The sequence below is a fragment of the Asparagus officinalis genome, chromosome 4, assembly GCF_001876935.1.
Source record: "Asparagus officinalis chromosome 4, Aspof.V1, whole genome shotgun sequence".
Lineage (NCBI taxonomy): Eukaryota > Viridiplantae > Streptophyta > Magnoliopsida > Asparagales > Asparagaceae > Asparagus > Asparagus officinalis.
Window position 1 is genome coordinate 83,278,631 of NC_033797.1, and position 17,500 is coordinate 83,296,130.

General features: G+C 38.1%; 1 protein-coding gene and 1 long non-coding RNA gene across 2 annotated transcripts in view; one reads left to right on the forward strand and one right to left on the reverse strand.

Annotated features, from left to right (window-relative positions):
* The window catches only part of LOC109837800, a 3,049-nt gene extending 498 nt beyond the window's left edge, over positions 1-2,551 (forward strand). The window contains exon 2 of the long non-coding RNA XR_002246451.1: positions 2,269-2,551. This is a non-coding gene — a long non-coding RNA (uncharacterized LOC109837800). The remainder of the gene's footprint in view (positions 1-2,268) is intronic.
* Positions 4,546-16,204, reverse strand: LOC109839002. The gene is made up of 4 exons (XM_020407435.1): positions 15,928-16,204; positions 14,611-15,165; positions 6,003-6,025; positions 4,546-5,880 (listed from the first exon to the last, which is right to left on the reverse strand). The coding sequence occupies exons 1-4, from the start codon at positions 16,202-16,204 to the stop codon at positions 4,546-4,548; spliced, it is 2,190 nt and encodes a 729-aa protein (XP_020263024.1).

Genomic DNA, 17,500 nt, shown 5'->3' on the forward strand with positions numbered 1-17,500 from the left:
ACTTTAGTTATCTTCCTTAATGGTCATAATGTTATTTGCTAATCCTCAGCTTCCTCAATGATGCCACTGATGTCTCGGGAATTATGAGATTGAAACATTAAAGTTTGTTCAATAGCTTATTTATGCAACATCCCAAAAAAATAAAGAAAATAAAAAGTAAAAAAAAATTCTCAGTTTTGGCTCATGAAGTTTCAGGTTTAATTTCTTGTTTCATTGTTTATGATAAAACTTGAATGGTAATCTCTAACCTCCTTGAACTATCTTAGAAGCACTTTTGAGCTAGACTAACATATAAGTATTCTAGTCATGCAGCAGGATTGCCTCTAGTTCATGTCTGAATATAATGTTTGTCATCTTAATTGTTTTACTTTGTGTCTAATAGAATGCTTATCATCTTATCTTTCAAATTTGGCTTCAAAGTAAGTACTAACATGGAAAATGTTCGCACCTTATGCCTTGTGAAGGAGAAACTTGATTCAGATTATTTCAGTCTAGACACAAACTGCATCATTTTTGTTTATGTGCTCTTATTCGGTTGTCACTTTAAAAATGCTTGATTGATGTGGTGTCATGTCAGTTGTCTGTCTTGCCTGCTTAATTTCAGAAACATAGCTACTTTCATGTGAAGCTTCTATTTATAGAAATGTTTTACCAAAATCATTTAGCATTATGTCATCCGTATTGTGTGTTCTTCTTGTTTTATGGAAATCATGTAGCAGTATGTCATTCATTTTGTGTGTGTTCGCCATCTTCTTGCCATCTTAGTTTCAGATGCATGACTTCTATCGATGCATCTGTTTAGTACTTACTTGTTTTACAAAAATCTGATTGATTTGGCATTATATATGTCATGCATGTTTTGTGTTGTTGCCTTCTTCTTGCCTGCTTAATTTCAGATACGGAACTTTTATGTGAGGCAGCTGTTTTAGTGTTCTTAATTTTACAAAAAACTGATCATATCTGCTGAAATTCTTATTAATGATGGTTTAAAAAAGCGTAATATCTGTGCTAGGAAAAACTGATAACACGCAAAAAGCTAGTGATAATAAATGGAGAGCAAACATATGCGAACAGGGAAGAAGGAAATTATCACTCATGTTCTTTACAAAATTTCTTTCAGCTTATTGTTTCTGTTCGACACAAATGTATAAATGTTAGTTATCTACAGTAAAGATGTTCTTTTCCTTACAGTATTAGGTTGAGATGCGTTGGTGGTGTATTTTGATTATAAATATGTTCTTACTTGTAATGTGAAAATGTAAAATTTGGTTTTATGAACTTTGTTCGTTTTATAAGAAGTGTATACATCTCAAGTTAATATGCCGATTTATGTGAGAAAATAACTAACTTATACTGGTCATCAGTTTGTTCCCTCCATGATGGTTATTTTAGCGCTACGAGCCCAAATTTTGGGTCTCAGAATAGTTGGGATATCAATTCAACCAGTGTATGAAGCATTACTCATTGAGATTCAATGTGAGGTGATCTTCTTATTTTTATTGCATGAAATAATATTTTTCATTATTTCTCTTACGTAAAAAATTGTTTCAATTCTTTTGATTATGAAATCTAAACATTTAATTTTGTTAGACTAGTGTATAATGTATAAATTCATCTACAATTCACTATGTTGTTATCTATATTTTTCAGAGTCTTGTGGATAAGGTGGAGGTAGAGATAGTACTTGGATTTTAGATAACTATTAATAATGTGGATTATCTATTTTCAGATTGGACCTCATATCTAGTTTTTAGAAATTTTTCTAATAGTTTTTGTGGATTGATATATATTATTATTTTGATGGATAGTTATCCTTATTTTTAAATTCATACTATGTGAATTGTTATGTACCACATGTTGAGGGATTGCCAGCAGGTTTAGTCCGGCTTCTAGATCCTTCAGATTCAGGAATTTGGGATCGTGACACCTTTCTTGCCGTCTGAGAATAATCCAAGCCTGTTTGCTACCTGTAAAACAACTCGTGCATCGCGTTGTAGATGATTTCCTCGTTGAGTTTGTACTTGTATTGAAAGGCTGACTTGAGGCCTTGTGGATGAAACTTTTAAATCTTCATGCTGTTTATCTGAGCAGTGATCTTAAATTTGACGAACGTTTGATATTTTCTTCTCTGACTTGGTGATTTATTGGGGGATTGTTACTGAAACGGCTCCTCTGGAGCTTCCGGTTACATTTTCTTTATATACCTTGTTTCTTTGGAGGAATTTTTTTTTTTTCATATTTCTTTATGGATATCCTTTGGTGCCACAGGGTCACAGGGTTGAGAGTTCATGGTACGTTTTACTGAAACAGGACATCCTCTTCTTCAAACGGGGTTCTGAACTGGAGATGCGGTGACCAAGAATTAATAATTACCATGTACGTGCAATTCTCTTTTTAACTCGAGAAGAATATATCCAACATTGTAATAAGGCACATCTGGTATGCTCAAATAAACATTTATAATATGTAGAACATCCTTTTGTGTATATGAACAACTGTATTCTGGAGAATTCTGTAGATAGTACTCCACCATGATATACGTATATCCTAATCCTACAGATGGGAGTGTTGGCAGATATTTTCCATATAAATGAACTGAAACTCGCCCCTAGCTACCTGGTGGCTTTTAGATAAAACGAGTAAAATTGAATCCCATGTTGCCTTGGCATTTGTGTAAAGATGCCAAAAAATAATGGTAAGCATTTTGCTTAGAAAATTCTTTTTTAATTTGTGGATAAAAATGTTTTAGGGAGTTATAATATAGACAAATTAGTGTTAATGAAGAAAAAATGGTTTACGCATTTGGTACAAAAAATTCTTTTTTAGCTTTTGAACAAAAATATTTTCCGGTTTCATATTGTAGATAAATTAAAGTGAGAAAAGTTAAAAAAAAAATTGTTTAAGCATATGAACAGTAATAATGATTTTAATAGTTGTATAGTAGATAAATTAGTGTGGAGAAAACCATAAAAAAAGCTCATTTTGATTTAGAAAAAAAATATCAGCTAAAGCATTTGCACAATACTAATGCCTTGGTGGTTGTTATGTACATAAATTAATGTCCAGAAAGGCAAAAAGAATAACAATAAAGGCTCATTTGTTTTCGAAAGAAATGTTTTTGAGAAAATTAGCTTCTCGCATCTTTCAATAAGTTCATATTAGTCCCTCAAATCTTAGTAATTGCTCATTAGTACCTAAATTTGTAAGGGGTCTTACAATTTGGTCCCTCAATGATGAAAATAATTCTTAGTTATGATTTTTCTCTTAAATCTCATCTTACCGAAAAAAAAAAGATTATTTTCACTTTGGTAATCTAAAGTTTACACCTTTTTAACTTTAATACCAAAGTTTTTTTGGCACTTTGATGTTGTGAAGTTTGCACCTTTTTAACTTTGATACGTCAAAGATTTTTTTTCCTGACACTTTTGTGAAGATATCATTTATATCTTTTTAACTTTGAAACCCGAAAGTTTTAGTTTTGACACTTTGATACCTTAAGGTTTATATTAAACTTTATGGTGTTCAAGTTAAAAATTGTGCAAACTTTGAGGTATCAAAGTAAAAAAGTTAGAACCTTTGAGGTACAAAAGCTAAAAATTGAATAATCTTTAGGGTATCAAAGTGCCAACAATATTTGGTATCAAAGTTTTAAAAGTTGTAATTTTTTTGGGTATCAAAGTGTCAAGAAAATAGTGGATATCAAAGTTTTAAATAAATGCAAACTTTAGGATACCAAATTGTAAACAACGTTTTAAAAAATTAAGATGTATTTTGGTCATTGAGAGACAAAATTGCAATAATACTAGGATTTAATGGACTAATGAGGAAATATTTAGATTTGAGGGACTATTATGGAAATATTGAAGACCTAAGGGACCAACATCTAAATAATCTTATACAGAAATACCCTTTAAAATTGCCAAATTCAAATAATACTTAAAAAATATTAGACCAAATTGCAATAACGTTAGGATTTGAGGGACGAATGAGCAATTATTGAGAATAGCTGGGCTAATATAAAATTATTGAAGATTGGAGGGACTAATACTAAATAATAACCAAAACTGCGCCTTTGGTCTAATATATAGGTTTTAACCAACTAAGCTTTTTTTCTTTTGATAAATTTTGACAAAAATTATACTAATAAGAAAGATTAATGTAACAATGAGAAGACATTCTACAACTGTAGACCATATGTGTGTGTGTAAAATATGATATTGTGAGCTCAAATCTTATCATGAGCTCAAATCTTATCATGAGCTAGTCTAACCAGCTCATCAAATTCATGATCGGTACCATAAATTTTGTCTGTACATCTCGTTCAACAATTCATCACATGTATATGATAAAATTTTCACAAATATTGGAGTCTTCTAGAATATGTATCAAACTAATTTGTTATGTTGATTTTCCAAGAAGATTAACAACCGTCCCTTTTATGCATAACTAAAGTAATGACTAAAAATTCTAAAACAACATAATGTTTTCTACATGTAGATTATGGTGGGTGCAATTCACACCTATCTCCAGAACCTGTAAATAGAATTATTTACAAGTCTCTGCGGATTCCCAATTTGCAAGGATAGTATTGTTACCAGTCTTCCATGTACAGGTTCTAAGCAAGACATTTATATCCTCATAGAGTCGCCTAAATACCATCAACTTGTGCAACTGGGTAGCATGAAATATACGTCTATTCCTTTCTTGCCATATATGCCAGACAGCTGCACTTAAAACCATTCTTGACAGTTTATACGTTCTGTCTTTCCTCTTGAACTTGGATTGAATATCTAGAGCTTCAGTTCTAATGTCATTTATGACCGTAGCATCAAGCTGAAGTTTGAGTTTGCAGAGATTCCAGATATATGCTGAAAAAGAACATTGGAAAAAAAGATGATCTCTTGACTCAATCCCACCAGAACAGAGAACACACTCCACAGCTGATGTAATTCCAAACCTGGACAGTCTGTCCCTAGTGGCTAATCTATTATATAAACTTTTAATCAAGCAACAAGCCATCTTAGGATTTGAGGAAGGAAACCAGACCACATTTGAAAGATCAAAATTTGAGTAAGAGGTTCTTACTTGATCCCATGCTGACGCAAAAGTAAATTTCCCATTTGCATTTGGTAGCCAAATCCAGTGATCATCTTGACCAGTTATTTGAATATTTGAGATATGATGAATTATTGGAAAAAGGCATGGTAAATCAACATGCCATTGAGAGTTTTGAATGATGTGAGATACTGACCAATTTTTTGTGCCTGTGAGATGTGGGTTTATTTGCTGCAGAATGTCCGAAAGCCTGCCTTCAAGAATCCATGGATCAAACCATAGAGAAGTTGTTTCACCATTACCAATAGATTTCCTTATGCAACACATAGCTTTAGGTTTAATACCTGCTAAAAGCTTCCAAGTTCCAGAGTCCATAGCATGGGCCGGTGCATATCTTGCTCTCATCCAATTAGACCATAGAGTAGAAGTAGAAAGAAGTCTCCATATCAATTTAAGGGCAGCAGCATGACAGAGATCATTTAATTTCCTCAATCCAAATCCTCCTTCTTGTTTTGGACGACAAATATCCTTCCAGTTGATAGCATGTAGCTTACCCTTCCATAGAAAGTTAGCAAAAATTGACTCCAAACTGCGAACAGTAGAGTTGGGGAGTTTATAGACAAAATACCAGTATGCTATGGTACTAAATAGAACTGATTTTATGAGTTCAATCCTCCCAACAAAAGATAAAGAGTATGTCATCCAACCCTCGATCTTCTTCCTAACTTTATCAATAAGTGGGAGAAAATCTTTTGCTTTAGGATAATTGAAAGATAAAGGTAGGCCCCAAATAATTATTACGAGGTAGAGACCCACTTGATATGCCTATAACAGAACTTAGAACATCTTTATTTCTGCATCCTTTACTGAAAAAAAAATTCTGCTTTTGCTTTTATTGATACTCAGTCCTGTGTTAAGTGTAAGAGATTCTAACAAATTGTTAATGCCTTCAAAGGATTTCCTGTAGCGTCTACAAAAAACCAGCATATCATCAGCAAATAAAATATGAGACACTTTGTAGATTCTGATTCTTCTTAATATTCTGAATTTTAACCCGAAATGGTAGCAAGCTCCATACTAATAGACCAAAAATTCCATCACCAAACAAAGATATATGGGGATAGAGGATCCCCCTGTCTTATACCCCTATTGCTTTGAAAAAAACCAGTAGAAGAGCCATTTAATAAGGACTAGAAAAAGAAGGGTAGAGAGGCATCTCTTGATTCCAGTTGATCCATATAGCTGGAAATCCATGCGGTGCATAATATAGTATACAAACTCCTATTTATACTGTCGAAAGCTTTTATGCAAGTCAATTTTGAACAAGCTCTTTTACCATGCTTCCTAAGAGAATCTCTTAGTAACTCATGTGCAATAGGGACATTCACCCTATTTTGTTACCTTTGAAGAAAAAGCATGTGCATTATGTGAACTCAAACTCTCCCAACCACCACTTCAATCTGTTGCTTAAGATCTTAGTAATAATTTTGTAAATAACATTGCACAAGAGATAGGTCTATAATCTTGAATGGACGTGGCTTCTTCTTGATTTTGCACTAGAGTGAAGAAAGGTGTTGTTTGTGGGAAAATTTGCAGTAAAAGTAAAAAAAAATTGATTTGTATTCCTTTAATCTCAGTTACAATTGGATTTCCGATTACAAAAGAGAAGAGAATGAATTTGATTCTCCCCTTTGTTTAATTCTGGTTCTTCACCGGTACGCGATGAGATGCCTCCCTCGAATGCTCGCGTCGAGTTTTTTGCTTTCTCGTTGACGATCCGACGTCTTGTTTCACTGGAACGTGGTCTTCTCCTCACGATTTGACGTTATGGAGATTCTGAACGAGTTTGAAACTCTATGAAGAGAGTTGATTTAACACCGAAATCGGTTATAAGCCAAGGATGAAGAAGATCTTGTTGCCGATCTCAAAGCTCCAGAAATGCTCTAGGGATCCTGTTGACGAGCCAAGAAGTTCTAACGACCGAACCCGAAAAGTATCCAGCCCTGATCTGATTATCAAAATCCGATCCTTAACTCTGTTGAGTTTGTCGTTATTATAGGGGATTAAAGGGGTGTAACCACCTCCTTAATTCGCTCGCTAAGTGGGCTAATGGGATGTAACCGCCCTTAAATCACTCCTGAGTGGAGTTGTGATCCCTCAGATCGTGGGAAACGGTTTTGGAACCGTTCAGCTCGTGTTTGAACGAGTCAAACGCAGGCCCGCCGTTCTGACGTGAATTCTGGCATTCAAACGCAGTGTCTGGGAAGGCTTGAACCGCATCGCTCGTGAAGCCTCAGAGCCGCAAATTAGACGCTGCGTTTGTGCGTGGAATCTACGTCTGAGGCTGGCGTTTGCAGCGATTTGGAAGCGCGTCTGGCGCGATTGAGCTGCGTTTGGCGAGCTTGAGCTGCGTTTGGAGCGATTTGGCTCTCGTCTTCAGCGATTAGAGCTGCGTCTGGGCTTGCGTTTGCAGTGATTTGGAAGCTGCGTTTGAAGCTGCGTTCGTGGCATGAACGCGTGCGTCTTAATGCTGGTGTGCGGGAGGACTTCCGGCAGCTTGATTTGAAGAGACCGTCGATTTGTAGTCTCTTTCTGTCGAAGCGTTGGCAAAGATCGTTGTTTTGTAATCTTTACTTTAGCTCTTTGATATGCAAGAGTCGTCAGATTGTAACTCTCGATGTTGATGGTGAAGGCTGTTTAAACTAGAGCTCTCATCGGTTGTCGTGAAGGTCGTCAGATTGTAACCTTCAGCGATCTACGTGAAAGTCTTCAAATTGTAGCCTTCTGGAAGTCGTCAAGATTGTGACTTCCATCATCGGTGTTTTGATGGGGATCAGCTATCTATTGTGATTTTTTTGACAGCTAACAGAACCCCCTGCCAAAGTTTTCGAAAGTTCGCGGTTGACTGGGACGAATTTCGGATACTTTGGATTCAACTCTGATCTTGGAGCTGTTGATTCCTTGTGGTAAAGGATTTGTTCTCTACACTTGCTTAAGAAGGCATCTTGGTTGAAGGGATTTGACGTAGGACCTGTGTGAAGCTAAGCCGCCATAACCTGCTTTTGAACTGTGGGGGTGGACCCTGCATTTTGAATTTGGAACACGGGTGTGACCTCGCGTTTGGTTTTTGTATCGCGGGTCTGACCTCAATGTTTTGACTTAAGACATGGAAGTGGCTTCCGTGCATTTTTGACTAAGTCTCTTGAGACTTTGTCTTTGGCTCATCTATTTTTAAGTCTGCGGCTCACATCCATTAAGCTGATGGACCTGCAACAATGCATAGGATTTTTGGCAAACCCTCAGGCGCATCAACGGGATTTGATAAGCCTTTACCGACTACGCGTTTGAATGCGGGCTAGCATGTGGATTGTCTAAGTCCGTTCACATGTAACGTTTTGCTAAAGAGATGAACCCTCCTAGACTGTGATGCTATGATTTTGAATACATAGACTTTGTCATTTTTCACGGGAAACGACTAACCGCAACGCGTGTTAAGTGTAGCTTATCTCTAATTAGGGATCGAGATAAATTCCCCCATCGTAAAAGGCATGGATTTTGGTGCTACGATGTTGAATACGTAGGCTTTGTCGTTATTTCTTCCTGTGTTACTTGAAACACTGAAAGAAAGTTGGAAGTGCCAGAGGTGCAATATTAACTTGGCATGAATTTTTACTTAGAGTGAAATTAATAAATTTTCTTTATTATCACTAGGATAATTCCAGAAAATATTTAATCCGCTGGGATTTTATAATGACAACTTGCTATTCTTGTTTTGAAAAAAGGATTAACAAGTTCATTGGGGGTTGACTGTTAGAGGTGTGATGTTAACCTAACAGTATTTTTATGGACCTATCGCTCCGTTGATGAGAGTCGATAAGTGGAAAGTGTTACGATCGAGCAACTTTGAGGGCCTATCGCTCTAATGACGAGAGTCGATAAGTTGATTTTGTCAGAGGTGTTTGAATATAAGCGTGACAAGAGAATGTTGCGATCGGAGCGAACTTTGAGGACTTATCGCTCTATTGGGAAGAGTCGATAAGTTAATTGTCAGACGGTTTGGTGTTAACATGACGGGAATTTTTTGCGATCGAGCAACTTTGTGGACTTATCATCCTATTGACGAGGATTGATAAGTGGTTGTCAGAGGGTATGATGTTAACATGACAGGAATTCTGTTGCGATCGAAGCACCTTTGTGGACTTATCATCTATTGATGAGGATTGATAAGTGGGTTTTGTCAAGAGGATGTGTTCGATTGGAGGGAACTTTGAGGGCTTATCATCCTATTGAAGAGGATTGATAAGTTGATTTGTCAGAGGTTATGTGTTAACGTGACAGGATTGTGTTGGCGATGGGAGCAACTTTGTGGACTTATCATCCTATTGATTGAGGATTGATAGTTGATTTGTGCAGAGGGTTTGGTGTTAACGTGACAGGATTGTGTTGCGATCGGAGGCAACTTTGTGACTTATCATCCTATTGAAAGAGGATTGATAAGTGGGTTGTCAGAGGTGTGGATATTAACGTGACAGGATTTGTTACGATAGAAGCAACTTTGAGGACTTATCATCTCATAGACGAGGATTGATAAGTGGGTTTTGGTCAGAGGTGTGATATTAACATGACAGGAGAATGTTGCGATTGAGCAACTTTGAAAGGACTATGTCATCCTATTGACGAGGATTGTATAAGTGGATTGATCAGGGTATGAATGGTTAACATGACGGGAATTTGTTGCGCGAATCGGAGCAACTTGTGGACTTATCATGCCTACTTGAATGAGGATTGATAAGTGATTTTGTCAGAGGTTAGTGTTAACGTGACAGAATGTGTTTGCGATTTGGCGGCAACTTGAGAACCTATCGCTCTATTGAGAGAGTCGATAAGTGGAGTGGTTTTTTTTTTGTTGCAGAGGTTGATGATTAACGTACAAGTTGTTGCGATTGAGACAACTATTGGGACTCTATCATGCCTATTGAAGAGGATTGATAAGTGGGTTGTCAGAGTTTGGTGTTAACATGACAGGAAATTTAATGTACTTGTGATTTCAAGAAGATTTTGGGGAACTAGCGTCATCGCTTGGGGAGAATTGCTAAGTGAGCTTATCATCCAAAGCGTGAATTTTGATAATTAGATTTAAAGACTTAGTGTCCTTGCCAATGGGCGAAGTTGCGATTTGAGCAATTTTAAAATGGACCATATCATCCTATTGAGGGGGGGGATGGATTGATAGTTGATTGTTGTCAGTGGTATATCGTTAAACGTGAACAGAATTGGGAGGATGTAAGTTTGAATGCATACTCTGTGGCTGATGATCGTCAAGAAGTGTAAATGTTAACTCGAGCGATGTGAAAGATTTATTACTTTTAAACCAAATGGATTCCAAGTAACCAACCCATGCTTGATTAAGACTTAGAAGGGGAATAAAGAGGTAGACAAGGCACATCCACGCTATGGGAGCACTACTCCATGAAGTCGGAATAGAGGCAGCATCAAACCTGGTAGGCCATTATCTGATGAGTTGTGACTATCAGAGGTAACTGTTTAACGGTGATAGTTTTGTGGACCTGCATCCCTACTTGGAAGAGGATTGGTGGGGATTTGGAGGAAAAAGGACTATCAGGGTGACGGTTAACAGTTGATAGTCTTTGTGGACCCCATCCGTATTGAAGAGGATTGTTAGTTTTAGAATTTGGAGGAATAGACGTATCAGAGTGTCATTAACATTGACAGTTTGGTAGACCCGCCATCCTATTGAAGGAGATTGGTAGGAGAATGTGGAGGTAAATGTAGGCTATGCAGAGGTGAATGCATTAAGCATCGGAATAGTTTTGGTAGACACGGGCGCCATCCACTACTTTGAAGATGATTGGTGGGGCAATTTGGAGGAAAAAGGAACTATCAGAGGTGATCATATACTGATAGTTTTGGTAAGACCCGGCCATCCTATCTTGAAGAGGATTGTGGGGAATTTGGAGGAAAAGGACTATGACAGAGGTGATCATTAAGCATGATAGTTTTGGTAAAGACCGCCATCCTACTTGAAGAGGATTTGGGGAATTTGGAGGAAATGTACTATCAGGAAGGTGATCATTAAATGATAGTTTTTGGTAGACCGCCGCCATGCTCCTTGAAGATGATTGGTGGGGGAATTTGGAGGAAAAGGACTATCAGAGGTGATGGATTAACGATGATAAAGTTTTGGTAGACCGCGTCATCCTACTGTTGAAGAGGAAGTTGGTGGGGGAGTTTTGGGAGGAAAAGGACTATCAGAGGTGATCATTAACATGGATAGTTTTGGTAGACCCGCAATCCTACTTGAAGAGGAATTGGTGGAGAATTTGGAGGAAGGTAGACTATCAGAGGTGACTCTTAACATGTAATAGTTTTAGTGGAGGGCGAGCGCATCCTATTGAAAGAGGATTAGCAAGTTTGATGACCATCAAAGGTAATCAATATAACATAGATGAGTTTTGGTAGACTGGCGCGCATCACTACTTGAAGAGGATTGGTGGGAGAATTTGGAGGAAAGGTAGACTATCAAGAGGTGATCATTAACATGATAGTTTTAGTGACCCGCCCTCCCTATTGAAGAGGATTGGAAAGTTGAGTAGGACTATCAGAGGTAAATGTTAACGTGATAGGTTTGGGTCGGATTTTGTGGTTGAGCAGGAGGTAATTCTATAAAGCATAGACACAGTCAGAAAAATTTAATACGTCATAATTCAAATGAACATACAAATAACAACCCGCAGTCTTGAACAGTGCAGAGGGAAAAAGGGTAGACATGGCACATCGGCCTAACGGGCGCAACTATCTAATTAGGTTGACTATCAGCAGGTAATTGTCTAACGGTGATAGTTGTTGGATCCTGCGCATCCTACTGAAGAGGATTAGCTTCAATAGTCGTAGTATCTTCTTCTGACTGAGGAATATTGGGCTTGGTCGCGCGATTGGCTGCAGGAGAAGGATTGAGCTTGGTCCGATTGGGCTTCAGGTTGATGCCTGCTACTTTGTTCTTCAGCTTTTTGATCCTGGCAATAATCTTTTGAGCCTGTTCTGCGCTTGAGAGATTAGTTGTCTCCAAGAACGACATTCTGGCAACTCCGATTTGGCGCTAAGGAGGTCGGTTTGCAAATTGTGCCGACAGGTCTCTACTAAAGTAGACTGTGTCATACCTGACGAACACCGGGGAGCCATGGTTCGGAACCTTTTGACGAAGGCTTTGACGGGCTCCCTCTTCTTCTGCTTAGTGGCAAGAAGGGTATGGATGGAGACTTCTGTATCCTCTTCGAAGAATCTTGACAGGAAGAGTCTCTCTAGATCTGCCCACTTTTGGATACATCCGGCAGGCAATTTTCTGAACCATTCAAAGGCAACTCCCTTGAGGGTGCCAATGAACAATCGAGCCAGTATGGCGTCGTTTGATATCACATTCCCAGTCTGTGACTTGAAATGATAGATATGTTGGTTCGGTGATCCCGTGCCGTCAAAGGTTTGTAGCGTCGGGACTTCGAATTTTGGAGGATAAGGGGTCGCATCCCATTCGGAAGGATAGGGTCTGACAACTCTTTCTTCTTGGAGCTCGCTTCTGTTGGCAATGGCATTGAGGCGGGCTTCCAATTCTTCCATTTTGGCAGATTGGAGATTTTGCTCATTCTCCATCTCTCTTCCTTCATCAGAGGAAGATTCTAGGTTGTGGGCTTCTTGGTCAGAAGCCGTGTCATCAACCACTTTTTCCTTCTCTTTGCTTGTGTGAGGTCGGGATGAAGACGCTTTTCCTCTCTGGGAAAGTTCTTGCCTAGGTGGCAAATCTCTCTTCTGAGATTTGGCCTTGTCTGTGATAATTTGAGTCAACAGGGCCATGAGTTCATTGATGGCCTCCTGCTGAGATTTGAGCATGGCCTCCTGCTCATCAAGTCTCTTTGCGAGATCTTCATGGCTTTCTGTCATATAGGCGGAGCTCTCATGTTCAACAAAAGAGCTTGATGATTGGGACTCTGCAATGGCTGAGTGTTCATCATCGGAATTGGTTCCTCTGGCTAACCTCCGATAGTTGATAGGGGGAATGGCTCCTGTTCGCGTCGGAGTGCGTTGGTAGATTCCTTCAAACTCGTTAGCAATTTCTCTGACGGTCGGTGAACGACTCGTCTCAGAGTCATCTGAACTAGGACCTGAGGCTTTCCCTCTGCCGATCACATTGATAGTGACCTCAGGATATTCGGTCTCTGGAGACTTCTTCCTGTGAGAACATCGTCGTTGGTTGGGCAAAGCAACATTCGTAAATTGGTCGAACACCAATAGTTTGGCCACATATGAGCAGCATTGATATTCCGAGAGGACCGTAGGAATTCCAAGAGGACTGTAGGAATGACTTGTTGCATCGGTCTTTCTCTCGATATGAACTCTCTCAAATCTGTTGTAAAGATTCGAGGAAAATTACTCACTGATCGTGAGGTTTGAACTGGAACCCCCAGTCCACAATTGGACAGGACTGGTTCTTGGTGAACAAGGATCTGTTTGAGATACTTTGAATCCATGGACTTTTTATATCCGCCCCTCAACCAAGTCGCGCTACGCACGCATATTTGAGAGTTGCGTTTATTTTGTGGAACGCACCCCTGAGGGTTGCGTTCATTTTGTGGAACGCACCCCTGAGGGTTGCGCTCAGTCTTCTTCACACAGAGCCTATGTTTGGGCTCATAGACGCGAGACTTGCATTCTGAAACAGAAACGCAGAAATAAAACTTATATTTTCATTTCATTAAATAAATTCCCAGATCTGGGTTTTCATCAAAAACTTGTTGGTGGAAGTTTAAAAATCTGAAACATATGATCTTTAGCATTTACACTAATAAGAACATCGTTTTATATTTGAAAATATGTCTTAGGCTCAATAAAACTCATGAAAAACGTTTATAAATTCATAAAAGCATGGGAGAGAGATTGGGCGAGATGTTACTCGCCTCAGATGTGATGAAGAACGGTTCCCTTCGCTGAAATCCAAAAGAAACTGCTGAAAAATCCTTTGGAACGTCCCAAAATCACCAAGAACACCTAGGGTTTGAGAGAGGAGAGAGGGGGACTAGGGTTTCTGGGGAGAACTGATGAATTGAAGTGTTTTCGGGTAGAGGAGCATCTATATAAACAGTAAAACCCGACCCGATACCCCAAACTGACCCGAACCGTAAAACTGGAAAACCCTCGATGAGTCGACTCATGCTCAGTCGTGAGTCGACTCATGACTCATGGGTCGACTCATAATCTTATGAGTCGACTCAGCAGAAACTTATGACAAAGGGAGATGATATCATGAGTCGACTCATGACAGTCATGGGTCGACTCATGAGCTGAAAACTGAGTTCTTCGACTCTGATGCTTATGAATTGCAAATTTGCAAACTCAACTTCATAACTAATGCATATATACATTCTCATAAGCTCAAAAATGTAAGATTTCATGCACAACCATGCCATGAGGATATTTTTCACATATTGAATATTGTGTTTCACTAATATCCACATATATGAATTATCAAAATCAACGGGGTCTTACATTCACCATTACCAATAGATTTCCTTATGCAACACATAGCTTTAGATTTAATACCTGATAAAAACTTCCAAGTTCCAGAGTCCAAAGCATGTGCAGGAGTATCCCAAAAATTACCTCCCCTGACATATCTTGCTCTCATCCAATTAGACCATAGAGTAGAAGTAGAAAGAAGTCTCCATATCAATTTAAGGGCAGCAGCAAGACAGAGATCATTTAATTTCCTCAAACCAAATCCTCCTTCTTGTTTTGGACGACAGATATCCTTCCAGTTGATAGCATGTAACTTACCCTTCCAAAGAAAGTTAGCAAAAATTGACTCCAAACTGCGAACAGTTGAGTTGGGAAGTTTGTAGACAAAATACCAATATGCTATTGTACTAAAAAGAACTGATTTTATGAGTTCAATCCTTCCAGCAAAAGATAAAGAGTATGTCATCCAGCCCTCAATCTTTTTCCTAACTTTATCAATAAGTGGGAGAAAATCTTTTGCTTTAGGATAACTGATAGATAAAGGAAGCCCCAGATATTTTACAGGAAGAGACCCACTAGATATGCCTATAACAGAACTTAGAACATCTTTATTTCTGCATCCTTTACTGAAAAAAATTCTGCTTTTGCTTTTATTGATACTCAGTCCTGTGTTAAGTGTAAGAGACTCTAACAAATTGTTAATGCCTTCAAAGGATTTCCTGTTAGCTCTACAAAAAACCAGCATATCATCAGCAAATAAAATATGAGACACTTGTAGATTCTGATTCTTCTTAATATTCTGAATTTTCCCCGAAATGGTAGCAAGCTCCATACTAATAGACCAAAATTCCATCACCAAAACAAAGATATATGGGGATAGAGGATCCCCCTGTCTTATACCCCTATTGCTTTGAAAAAAACCAGTAGAAGAGCCATTTAAGTTTGAGCTGCGTTCGTGGCTATGAATGCGGTGCGTCTTAATGCTGGTGTGCGGGGAGGACTTCCGCAGCTTGATTTGAAGAGACCGTCGATTTGTAGTCTCTTTCTGTCGAAGCGTTGCAAAGATCGTTGTTTTGTAATCTTTACTTTAGCTCTTTGATATGCAAGAGTCGTCAGATTGTAACTCTCGATGTTGATGGTGAAGGCTGTTAAACTAGAGCTCTCATCGGTTGTCGTGAAGGTCGTCAGATTGTAACCTTCAGCGATCTACGTGAAAGTCTTCAAATTGTAGCCTTCTGGAAGTCGTCAGATTGTGACTTCCATCATCGGTGTTTTGATGGGGATCAGCTATCTATTGTGATTTTTTTGACAGCCTACAGGTGTGATTTATCTGTTTTAGAATCTTACCTGAAGAGAAAAAAGATTTCACAGCTAGAATCACATCATCCTTGATCAAACTCCAATTGTGTTGATAAAAATAAGCGTTAAAACCATATGGTCCTGGAGCCTTATCTGGATTCATTTGGAAAAGAGCCTCTTTAATCTCCTTGTGATTGATTTCCTTCACTAACCATTGCTTAGCTTCAAAAGTAAGTATTTTCTTCACTGTGACTTTAGGAAACACATTCCAATATGTAGTTTGATTGAAAAGATCTTCATAAAATCTAGGAGCAATCAGCTTCATCTTGTCAAAAGAAGAAATTGGAGACCCATCTTTATCAATTAGATTCCTGATATTGTTTGAAGAAATCCTGTGTTTGATTGCATTATAAAAGAATTTTGTGTTTCTATCTCCTTGTTGAAGCCATAATTGTCTACTTTTTTGTCTCTACTCATTTTCTTCCTTATCAAGCCAACCACTAAGCTCATATGATACTGCAGATTCTGACGCCTGTAGTTCTTCATTTTCCATATCATGATTTAAATTATTTTGCAAGATCTCCAGCTGTTTGGATAATTTAATAATATTAGCCCTTGTTGAAGAAAATATCTCTTTAGTCCATTGTTTCAGAGCTAATTTAAGATATTTAAGTTTATTAACAAAAATGAACATAGGAGAGCCATCAAAATGATTTTTCCAGACTTCTTTGATCACATCTTCATATCCCTGGCATTGAACCCAGTAGTTAAAGAACCTGAAAGGCTTCGGATCTGAATTTGTGCAGGCCACAAGATGAACAATAGAAGGAGTATGATCACTAGAAGAGGTACTTTTATATTCTATAAAAGCATGAGAAAATTTATCAATCAATGTGGAATTGCCCAGAGCTCTATCTAACTTACCATAGATTCTGTACTTTCCTTGCTGATTATTATGCCATGTCCAAGTTGATCCCGTACTTTTGATATCAGATAGACCACATAGCTGAAGACAGTGATTGAAAGCTTGAAGTTTCTTGGCAGTAAGTTTCATACCTCAAATTTTCTCTTAAGTGAATCTGCACACATTAAAATCACCCACTAGCAACCATGGCATATTGTTAACTTGAGAAGAGATGTCTACAATGTCAGCCCATAAAGATGTTCTTGTTAATTCTGAATTCTCACCACAAATAACACTCAATATCAGAGTGAGTCCACCATTGTTCTGTAGACTAATAGTAATTTGTTGTAATGTAACTGATAATACTGTCCCATTCCACACATCAGCATCCCAAGCTATCCATATTCTACCTCTACTAGAAGCAGAATAGTTGTTACAATATGACCATTGAGAAGGAATACATTTAGTAATTCTGTATGCCTTTGTTGATTTTACTTTGGTCTCTATTAAACCAATAACACTGGGTTTCAAAGATTGAATGTGCCTTTTAATATCCCTTCTTCTACCCAAATTGTTCATACCTCTAACATTCCAAAATAACATTGTCATGAGTAATTATTTGAGGAGGCCCTTGTAACTCTTTTTGGACCTAATGAAGATTCCTTTATTATTTTAACCTGGTTTTTCTTCTTCATTAACAACTGGTTTTTCTCAAGT